The sequence below is a fragment of the Lolium perenne genome, chromosome 3 (genome assembly GCF_019359855.2).
Source record: "Lolium perenne isolate Kyuss_39 chromosome 3, Kyuss_2.0, whole genome shotgun sequence".
Lineage (NCBI taxonomy): Eukaryota > Viridiplantae > Streptophyta > Magnoliopsida > Poales > Poaceae > Lolium > Lolium perenne.
This window is the reverse complement of record NC_067246.2, coordinates 39,027,086-39,038,675: the sequence shown is the minus strand read 5'-3', so window position 1 is coordinate 39,038,675 and position 11,590 is coordinate 39,027,086. Positions and strand designations below refer to the sequence as shown.

The 11,590-nt window shown below is 44.0% G+C and overlaps 1 protein-coding gene across 1 annotated transcript; it reads right to left on the bottom strand.

Annotated features, from left to right (window-relative positions):
• Positions 1-8,126: 8,126 nt before the first annotated feature.
• Positions 8,127-11,096, bottom strand: LOC127340714 (paired amphipathic helix protein Sin3-like 4). Its single transcript, XM_051366469.1, has 4 exons — positions 10,943-11,096; positions 9,828-9,966; positions 8,738-8,818; positions 8,127-8,657 (listed from the first exon to the last, which is right to left on the bottom strand). Exons 2-4 carry the CDS (start codon positions 9,948-9,950, stop codon positions 8,442-8,444), a joined length of 420 nt encoding a protein of 139 aa, XP_051222429.1. The 5' UTR covers positions 9,951-9,966; positions 10,943-11,096; the 3' UTR covers positions 8,127-8,441.
• Between the last annotated feature and the right edge of the window lie 494 nt (positions 11,097-11,590).

Sequence of the window (11,590 nt, the reverse complement as noted above, 5' to 3'; positions counted from 1 at the left end):
TTCATGGTATGAGATTGTTGGCAGGCACCCGAGGATTCGGTTAGCCATGGTTTGTGAAAGAAAGGTTGGAAGGAGTGCCACCCAAAAATAAAATAAAATGGGAGCCGCTCTTTGAAGGTTTTACTGGCAAGGGGGTTAGAGTACCCGCTACCATTCGTTGACAACAACATACACCTCTCAAAACTTTATTTTTATGCTCTCTTTATGTTTTCAAAATAAAAGCTCTAGCACAAATATAGCAATCGATGCTTTCCTCTTTGAGGGACCATTCCTTTACTTTATTGTTGAGTCAGTTCACCTATTTCTCTCCACCTCAAGAAGCAAACACTTGTGTGAACTGTGCATTGATTCCTACATATTTGCATATTGCACTTGTTATATTACTCTATGTTGACAATTATCCATGAGATATACATGTTACAAGTTGAAAGCAACCGCTGAAACTTAATCTTCTTTTATGTTGCTTCAATACCTTTACTTTGAATTATTGCTTTATGAGTTAACTCTTATGCAAGACTTATTGATGCTTGTCTTGAAGTGCTATTCATGAAAAGTCTTTGCTATATGATTCAGTTGTTTACTCATGTCATTACCATTGTCTTGGATTGCTGCATTCACTACATATGCTTTACAAATAGTATGATCAAGTTTATGATGGCATGTCACTCCAGAAATTATCTGTGTTATCGTTTTACCTGCTCGGGACGAGCAGAACTAAGCTTGGGGATGCTGATACGTCTCCGACGTATCGATAATTTCTTATGTTCCATGCCACATTATTGATGTTATCTACATGTTTTATGCACACTTTATGTCATATTCGTGCATTTTCTGGAACTAACCTATTAACAAGATGCCGAAGTGCCAGTTCCTGTTTTCTGCTGTTTTTGGTTTCAGAAATCCTAGTAACGAAATATTCTCGGAATCGGACGAAATCAACGCCCAGGTTCCTATTTTTCCCGGAACCATCCAGAACACCCGAGAGCCGCCTGAGGGGAGCCACAGGGCCCCACACCACACCCTGGCGCGGACAGAGGGGGGGCCGCGCCGCCCTATGGTGTGGGCCCCCCAGAAGCCCTCCTGCGCCGCCTCTTCGCCTATATAAAGCCTCCGTCGCGAAAACCCTGAGACGTTCGACGAAACCCACAGAAACCTTCCAGAGCCGCCGCCATCGCGAAGCCAAGATCTGGGGGACAGGAGTCTCTGTTCCGGCACGCTGCCGGAGCGGGGAAGTGCCCCCGGAAGGCTTCTCCATCGACACCGCTGCCATCTCCACCGCCATCTTCATCACCGCTGCTGCTCCCATGAGGAGGGAGTAGTTCTCCATCGAGGCTCGGGGCTGTACCGGTAGCTATGTGGTTCATCTCTCCCATGTACCTCAATACAATAATCTCATGAGCTGCTTTACATGATTGAGATTCATATGAGTTTTGTATCACTATTCATCTATGTGCTATTCTAGCAATGTTATTAAAGTAGTTATATTCCTCCTGCACGTGTGTAAAGGTGACAGTGTGTGCACCGTGTTAGTACTTGGTTTATGCTATGATCATGATCTCTTGTAGATTGCGAAGTTAACTATTGCTATGATAATATTGATGTGATCTATTCCTCCTACATATGCATGAAGGTGACAGTGTGCATGCTATGTTAGTACTTGGTTTAGTCTTTTGATCTATCTTACACTATAAGGTTACTTAAATATGAACAAATTGTGGAGCTTGTTAACTCCGGCATTGAGGGTTCGTGTAATCCTACGCAATGCGTTCATCATCCAACAAAAGTGTAGAGTATGCATTTATCTATTCTGTTATGTGATCAATGTTGAGAGTGTCCACTAGTGAAAGTCTAATCCCTAGGCCTTGTTCCTAAATACTGCTGCGTTACTACTGCTTGTTTACTGTTTTACTTTATTACTACTGCTGCAATACTACCACCATCAACTACACGCCAGCAAGCTATTTTCTAGCACCGTTGCTACTGCTCATACTTATTCATACCACCTGTATTTCACTATCTCTTCGCCGAACTAGTGCACCTATTTGGTGTGTTGGGGACACAAGAGACTTCTTGCTTTGTGGTTGCAGGGTTGCATGAGAGGGATATCTTTGACCTCTTCCTCCCTGAGTTCGATAAACCTTGGGTGATCCACTTAAGGGAAAACTTGCTGCTGTTCTACAAACCTCTGCTCTTGGAGGCCCAACACTGTCTACAGGAAAGGAGGGGGAACGTAGACATCAATGGCGTCCCCAGAAATATGGTTACCGCTCAACAAGCAACTTATAAGAACTAAGATACATAAGCGACATATTCATTACCACAATAGTTTTTAGGCTACTTTCCCATGAGCTATGTATTGCAAAGACAAGGAATGAAATTTTAAAGGTAGCACGCAAGCAATTTACTTTGGAATGGCAGAAAAATACCACATATTAGGTAGTTATGGTGGACACAAATGGCATGAGTTTTGGCTCAAGGTTTTGGATGCACGAGAAGCATTCCCTCTCAGTACAAGGCTTTGGCTAGCAAGGTTGTTTGAAGCAAACACAAGTATGAACAGGTACAGCAAAACTTACATAAGAACATATTGCAAGCATTATAAGACTCTACACTGTCTCCTTGTTGTTCAAACACTTTTACCAGAAAATATCTAGACTTTTAGAGAGACCAATCATGCAAACCAAATTTCAAAAAGCTCTACAGTAGTTCTCCACTAATGGGTTTAAACTACATGATGCAAAAGCTTAAACAGGATCTACTTGAGAGATCAAAACAATTGCCAAGTATCAAATTATTCAAGACAATATACCAACTACCACATGAAGCATTTTCTGTTTCCAACCAAACAATCAACGAAGCGGTTTTCAACTCCGCCATGAACATTAAAAGTAGAGCTAAGAACACCAGTGTTCATATGAAAAAGCGGAGCGTGTCTCTCTCCCAAACAAACATGGTATGATGGTGCCCACTTTATTGAAAATAAAATACACAACAGAAAATAAAGACGCTCCAAGAATAACACATAGTATAGGAAGCAATAAAAATATAGTGAACAGAAACAGGACCTGATATTTTTATTGATGAAGAAGGGGATGCCTTGGGCACCCCCAAGCTTTGACGCTTGTACTTCTTGAATATATCTTGGGGTGACATGGGCATCCCCAAGCTTGAGCTTTTGTCCATTCTTCATCTCATCTCATCATTCTTCTTTCCTACACTTGAAAACTTCCTTCATACAAAACTCATCACAAATCTCATTAGCATCGTTAGTGCAATGATAATATTAATCAAATCTACAAAGTTCAGTATGACCTATGAAAAGCATTTAATAAGAATTAGCTACTGTAGCACAACTTCAATAAGGTTCTTTGATCAAGAGAACTCAAAAAGGTGGGCAAAAAGATGCAAATGCAAAACAGTGCAAGAATCTGTCAAAACAGAACAGTTCGTAAAAATTGATTTTTGAAAAAACGTTATGCTGCGTAACTCGAAAAACTATGAACTAATGAAAGTTAGATAAATACCTGGGGAAGATGCTCGTAAATTGGCAGCTCAAACTTACGTTCTGGTGATTTTTGGCGATTTTTCTCGTGACGAACCAGAAACAGTGAACAAGATTGCAAATCTCCCAAATACCACTTTCTTACCATTAGAGGCAATTCTTGGCACAAAAACAAAACAAACATGATAAGGAGAGGTTGCTACAGTAGTAACAACTTCCAAGACACAACAAAACAGTAGCAAAATAAAAACATGGGTTATCTCCCAAGAAGTGCTTTCTTTATAGCCATTAAGATGGGATCAGTAATTTTAATGATGCTCGCGCAAGAAATAAGAGTTGAAGCAAAAGAGAGCATCAAAAGCAAATAAGAAACACTTTTAAGTCTAACCCACTTCCTATGAAAAGGAATCTTGTAAATAAACAAGTCATGTAAGAATAATGCAACTATCATAGAAAGACAAAGCAAGTGCAACTTCAAAATTTTCAACATAAAGAGGGGAAACTTAATATTATTAAGATACATATAACCATGTTTCCCTGTCTCATAATAACTTTCAGTAGCATCATGAACAAACTCAACAATATAACTATCACATGAAACATTTTTATCATGAGCTACATGCATAAAATTATTACTCTCCACATAAGCATAGTCATTACTATTAATTGTAGTGGGAGCAAATTCAATAAGATAGCTATCATTATTATTCTCATCACCATAATCATCATATATAGGAGGCATATTGTAATCATAATTAATTTTCTCCTCAATAGTAGGTGGACTGAAAATATGATAGTAGTCATTGTAATCATCATATATAGGAGGTAAAGTATCATCAAAGTAAATTTTCTCCTCCATGCTTGGGGGACTAAAAATATCACAACCAGCTTCCCCAAGCTTAAATTCTTCCATAGCATTAGCAATAATAGTATTCAAAGAGTTCATGCTAATAACATTGCTACAACTATTTTGCAAACAAAGTTCCATGGGTTTTTTAATTCTCTCTTCAAACACATCATGTCCTAATTCAATATAAAGTTCATAAAGATCTCTAATTTTTTTGTTGTTTTCCATTATCCTAACTAGTGAAAATAAAAACAAGAAACAAAAATATGCAATTGCAGGATCTAAAGGAAATAGCTTCGAGCACTCACACACCGGTAACAGTGCTAGGAAATAGCTTAGTAGTCGGAGGATGTGAATACCTTTTACCTTACCTCCCAGGCAACGGCGCCAGAAAATAGCTTGATGTCTACGTGTGCTTCTATTCTTGTAGACAGTGTTGGGCCTCCAAGAGCAGAGGTTTGTAGAACAGCAGCAAGTTTCCCTTAAGTGAATCACCCAAGGTTTATCGAACTCAGGGAGGTAGAGGTCAGAGATATCCCTCTCAAGCAACCCTGCAATTAAGATACAAGAAGTCTCTTGTTTCCCCAACACACCTAATACACTTGTCAGGTGTATAGGTGCATTAGTTCGGCGAAGAGATATTAAAACGCAGGTGGTATAGATGGTGGTAAACGGTAATTGCGATATGAAGTAAATATTGCAGGAAGTAAAGATGCAGTAAAACAGTAAATAAGCGATGTTTGCAGTATTTGGAAACAAGACCTAGGGATCCTACTTTCACTAGTGGCCACTCTCAACATTGCAATCATAATTGAATATAAATATAAGAACTTCATCATACTACTCTCCTGTTGGATAAAGAACTCAAATTCATTGGGCAAGTGTGCAAAAGCCTATGATCACATAGATGAACAAATAAGTGCTACTCTCAAACACTCTCTTGTTGGATAACAAACACCATTCATTGTGTAGTACAAGAGCTCCCTCAAGCCGGAGTAAACAAGCTCCACAACATCCGGAGTTCATATTTAAAGTAACCTCTAGAGTGCATAATAGACAAGAGTAACATCTACATATTCATAAAGATCACACCATGGGAGAGAGAGATGAACCACATAGCTACCGGTAGAGCCCTCAGCCTCGGGGGAGAACTACTCCCTCCTCATCATGGGAGACAGCAACGGCGATGAAGATGGCGGTGGTGTCGATGGAGATGACTCCGGGGGCAATTCCCCGTCCCGGCGGCGTGCCGGAACAGAGACTTCTGTCCCCCGAAACTTGTCTTCGCGACGGCGGCGGCTACGGAACTCTTCGTGGAATATCGTCGGGTTGTTTAGGGTTTTCGCGACGGTGAGAATATATAGGCGAAGGGGCGATGTCGGTGGAGTCCCGAGGGGCCCACACCCTATGGGGGCGCGCCCCCCTTCTTGGCCGCGCCGCCAGGTGGTGTGGGGCCCCTGCTGGCCGCCTCCGACTCTCCTTCGATGTTCTGGAACCCTCCGTGGAAAATAGGGCCATGGGCTTTTGTTTCGTCCAATTCCGAGAATATTTCCTGTGTAAGATTTCTGAAACCAAAAACAGCAGAAAACAGGAACTGACGCTTCGGCATCTTGTTAATAGGTTAGTTCCAGAAAATGCACCAAAACGATATAAAGTATGAATAAAACATGTAGGTATTGTCATCAAACTAGCATGGAACATAAGAAATTATAGATACGTTGGAGACGTATCAGGTAGCTGATGTAATCTTGAACATCAAGCTGCTGAGGGCTGACAATGGTGGGATTACCCTGCTAAAATCTCACTATGTGGAGAAGATCTTGAGTCGTTTTGGGTATAGCGACTTCAAGTCTTCTCCAACTCCTTATGACCCTAGTGTGCTGCTTCGAAAGAATAAAACGGCTGCTAGAGATCAACTGAGATATTCTCAGATTATTGGCTAGCGCTACGATGCCTGACATCGCCTTTGTTGTGAGCAAACTTTAGCCGATTTGTCTCAAATCCTGGCGATGATCACTGGCATGCTCTTGAAAGGGTTATGCACTATCTAAAAGGCACTACGAGTTATGGCATTCACTATACCGGGTATTCGAGGGTACTAGAGGGTTATAGTGACTCAAACTGGATTTCTGATGCTCATGAGATTAAGACCACTACTGGATATGTGTTTACGCTTGGTGGTGGCGCTTTTTCTTGAAAGTCTTGCAAGCAGACCATCTTAACGAGATCAAGAATGGAAGCAGAACTCACAACATTAGACATAACCACTTTTGAAGCAGAGTGCTTTCGTGAACTCTTGATTCACTTACCTATGGTTGAGAAACCAATACCCGCTATCCCAATGAACTATGATAATCAAATTGTGATCCTCAAGGTTAACAGTTCTAAGGATAATATGAAGTCATCAAGGCATGTGAAGAGGAGATTAAAATATGTCAGAAAAATGAGGAACTCCGGAGTTATTGCATTGGACTATATCCATACTACTAGAAATTTGGCAGACCGCTTCACAAAGGGTCTAACACGCGTTGTGATAGATATGCATCGAAGGAGATGGGTATGAGCCCCACCGTATAAGTTGTCCACAGTGGTAACCCAGATGAAAAGGGACAAAATTTAGATCGCTCATTTCATCGAACACCTCGCAGGCGGAGGCGATCCAATGCGTCAGTAGGGACCTGCAGGCCATGGCCATCTCGGCCGACTTGCGGTCTGGAAACACGGTGCACGAGAGCTCACCTCCGGCGGCAACGGCGCAGCTGCGAACGGTGGGGGGTCTCGCGACGGTGAGAGGACAACAGCGACGGCGACGACGTCCTCCGACTCTGCTACGACGTGGCGAAAGCAGCGCGGGGCCGCGACCTATGCTTCCGCCCCGCTTGCCGGCGTCTCGACGACGGTGGCCGGCGTCGACGCCGCTCCCAAATCGCCGGTCCTTGGGTGGCGGCGGAGCGGCGGGAGATGTGTGCGAGGGGTTTGTGTTTTGGGAGACAGACAGGCGGGCCAGGGGCGGACAAGGGGAGAACGCGAGCGACCAGCCTTCGGCGTCCGCGGCCACGCAAAATCGTTCCAGATTTGGGTCGTCCCGGACGCCGCGGCCATCCGTTTTTGGATGGGTCCGCGCGCTGGGTCGCGTTTTTGTCCGGCTGGACCCATCCGGACGCGCGGGCGCGGGATGGGTCGCTCGGTTGGAGATGCCCTTAGTGGAATGCAATTGAATCATGCAACAGCAGCAGAGAGTATAGTTTACAAGCTGAGGTGAGGTCAAACGCGCTCAATGCCACGGCATCGGCGACTCGGTGTGCGCTTCTTTGAGTCAAACGCGTATTGCTTGGTCTCACGGCGAACACATCAGTGCATCCGAGTTTCGTCTTCGTTCCCTTTGCTCTTCTGGAGACGTGTCAGCAGAAATTCAGACAATTTATGCTACATCCTAGCCAATCTTATTATTACGACTTGCAGATTAAATCTGCCTCTAAAAAATCACAGTTCAATCGACTCAATGACATGCCGAGGCGCTACCCACAGTTCAACTCTGAAATGCAGTATCGTCCCAGCGCATAATTGTTTGCTGCACCTGCATAAGTTCACCGACAATTTATGCATTTAAATTCACCGACACAGCTTACAGATCTAATTTGGCTCCGAAATCATTTACATTTTAACTAACTCAATGCCCTACATGGTCGCAAAAAAAAAAAAAAAAAAAAAAAAAAATCAATGCCCTACTGCAGCGGCTTCAGTATCACTGCCAGTGCACAGGAACAGGTTAACAGCTACAGGAAGTTCAACTCTGATATGAAGTATTGTCCCGGCATGTAAATGGGATGCCAGGGAAGTTCGATCCAGTTCTTGACAGCACGTTCCAGTGCATAATCGTTTTGCACAAATCTGCAAGTTTCTCACTAAAAATTTCTTTCCAGTGCCTACCTCACGGCCCATACCACCAATTTTCGTTCTTCCAGGATGTTGCTCTAAAACTATATATACACCACATACACTAGAGGATGTATCTGTTTAGTTACATTATTGAATCATGGGATAAACACGAACAGCCGAGGAGCTACAACATTTACTGAGTGCCGGCTCGAATCACGCCGCCGCCTTCATTTTCTCGCCGAGCGTCTGCTGGACGAACCACAGCACCGGGTTCCCCAGCGCCGGGATCAGGCTCACTGCGACCAGAGGGACAGCACACACGAAGACCCATGGCCAGATATTGTTCGGCGCCTGTTTCGCGGGCATGGGGGGTCTGAACTTCTCCAGCTCTTCGCACAGGTCAGGGTGATCTCGGAACAGCAGCTGCAACTGAGGATCAGACAGATGGAGAGGATTCAATCATTGATCTCAGAAATCTGTTGGGAAGAGGGGTAGAACAGAAGTCATACCGCTCGGTAGGCCTCCAGCTGGGACAAGTCCATTCTGCCGAGAATGTCGAACAATGACAGGTATAACATGTGATCACGGGCCTGGGAAAAACAAGAAGCTTAATCGTAAAGTGAAGCATAAGTAAATGAGACATTATTGAGCAAACTTTATAATGTAAATCCATACAATAACCAACTAGATATATAGCTCAACTGGAAATTTAGCGGCCATGTTCAAAGTGTTACTTGGAGGGGGGATATAGCAGAGTACTTATCAAATAGGATATAGCTGACAAGCTGAGTTCTAGGCAGTGTAACTTGGAGCGGATGTGCTGAGTTGTAGGTAGTGTTAACTGGAGGCGGATGTACTATTCAGATTATTTCTATTGACAGAGCACAAGGTATGAGATTCTGATGCAGACAACAAGGTCTGATTCAGTAAAACCCGATTTTGTTTCAAAGCAGAATAAATCACCACACTAATTTGTAATACTATTATTCTTTATGACTGTACCAAAAGTTTTCAGCTGACCTATCCCATTGCCATTCTTAACTCTCCCCCTCTCTCATTGTCTTGTTATATTTTCTAGATCTATACAATTCAATTGAAAATAGTCGAGTGAAAAGAAGAGCGTTAGCCCTAGTTCTGATCTTGTTTAAGAGCATACTAAAATAACCACACAGGTTAGCAGTGTCGTTCCTTCCGATTGTACCAAAAAAAATTAGCTAACCTATCCCATGAGCTAACTCCCTCCCTCTCTCATTGCCTTGTTTTATTTTCCAGTAACATGAAAACAATCAAGTAAAAGAAGACAGTTAACAGTTAGCACTGGTTTGCTCGTGTCTTGATAATTATACAAACTGGGTACCCATACAGATTTCAAGATCTCATAAGGTATAGTTTTTGCAAACAAAAGAAACTTATATAGTTGAATACATCAAAACACAGAACAAGGAAATTCTGTGTCAGTTAGAAATTAAAGTTAAGAAGTAGACAACACCAGCCAATTTATGGCATATATCAAACAGAGGAAGTGGCGATGCAAGATAGACTTTATAATCACAAGGATGTAAAAATGATGGTATTATATACTCCAGCATACAAACTCACCTTCACTTTCCTGACAAATCTGAGGGAATCATCAAACGTCAGTGGGTCGGATTTAGATGTAACAACACCAAAGAAGACCGTGGCTCTCGACTCTGCCCGGAACGCCTCATCTGCTCTAGCCATAGCAAACCCGTTGCCTCTGCGATGCACGACAACCACCACCAAATACCAATTAGCATGATTCCAGTAAGTTCACAGCAGACACATTCTTAGATAGCAGGCAGTCTCAAGTCTCAACTACAACCCAACAACTGTTGTATAGCTAACTAGGCCCTGAGCTACAGCCAATAGAAAAAGGAAAAACAACATCAACCACCATGAAACTCCATCCATCACAACAGCCAGGCATTGCTATGTGGGTTATCCAAATCCACCAGACTAGTAGTGTAGAGTTTCAGTACACGCCAACAGAAATATTTCGGTGCATGCCAACCGGAGCTGCCACCAAACTCGAAAAGATAAGCACCAACAGCCTACTCTTTCCTTCAGTAGGAGTAGGGGCACTCTGCCTTGGATGGGGGAGCCAGCTGTTTAGCTCCAATTTATCATTGATCAACGATCTGGGGAAGACACTATTGACTGAAAACTATACCACCAGCAAGCAAGAAAGTGCAGCAAGGTACAGGTTTATTATGAAGGTAACTCGAGAAAGAGGACTAAATGTTTATCATGGATAGGGAAAAATATGCGAGAACGAATTGCATCAATCGATGCTGAATCTGCAAACAGCAACTGAAAACATACTGAAGCAGAAAATGCCCATAGCATAAACATTGGTTTTGATATGTAGTGAAACGGGCGTCCCAGGTTCTAGAGCGAGTACCAAATTCACATAAGACGCACAGCAGCGCAACTGAATAAACGTTAACTAAACTACAGCCAGCCTAGGCCCAAGCCAGAGGATAATGATGAAAACCAAATCAAATGCGGATGGCCGACATTCAGCTCGACCCCGGAATCCGAATCCCCGAACGAGGCAAGGAGCTGGCGCGGAACCACTCACGCTGCGGGGTCGGAGAAAAGGACTTTGCAATGAATCGGGCGGCGCAACCCCACCTACAGCTGAAACGCTACTACTCAGAGGGCAGGGAGGAGCAAGGCACGCACAAACGCACCTCTCGCCCAATCGGTGGAGGGAGAATTAGGGTTGAGGGCCTTCTCCTGCTCCTCCGCCTCCCCGCCGCCGCCGCCGGTCGCAAGCTTGGAATATTCGGCGGGCGGTGGTGTGGTGGGAGGGGAAAGGCAATGCAAGGGGGACGACGACGAAGCGGTGGGGGATCCCGTCGTCCGCGCTACGCTACGCACGTGACTAAAGTAATCCCGTGACATTGACTGGTGGGACCTTAGACTGGGTCTTTCTGGTAGGGTCCATGTGTCAGGGACAGTGGAGGGGTGCGGCTGTCGGTGCCGTCTGATTCTTATCCGACGAGCAGAGAAAAGAGAACAGATCGTGCTGGTCGATGATGGTGGGCTGTACAGAGTCTGGACCGGGGAGAGGAGGCCTGTTTCGGCCTTCTACATCACGAAAACATTCTCCATACTTGATGTAGTTTTGAAATACTAAGAGCATCTCCAGTCGCGTCCCCCACACCGTCCTCCAAACCACGCCGGATTGAGCGTTTGGGGGACGTGTTTTGTTCGTGCCGCGTTTGGGGGTCGTCGCTCCCCAGCCGCGTCCCCCAAACGCCGCCCCCAAATGAATATTTGTGCACGAAAATAAAGGTTTTCATTCAATTTTGATTATATATTACAAAGTTTGAATG

Coding starts and splice junctions, on each gene's coding strand:
- LOC127340714 (XM_051366469.1), bottom strand. CDS start 9,950: ATGGCTAGAGCAGATGAGGCGTTCCGGGCAGAGTCGAGAGCCACGGTC. Junction 8,819..9,827: donor GATTTGTCAGGAAAGTGAAG/GTGAGTTTGTAT, acceptor TGTTTTTCCCAG/GCCCGTGATCACATGTTATA. Junction 8,658..8,737: donor AGCTGGAGGCCTACCGAGCG/GTATGACTTCTG, acceptor TCTGATCCTCAG/TTGCAGCTGCTGTTCCGAGA.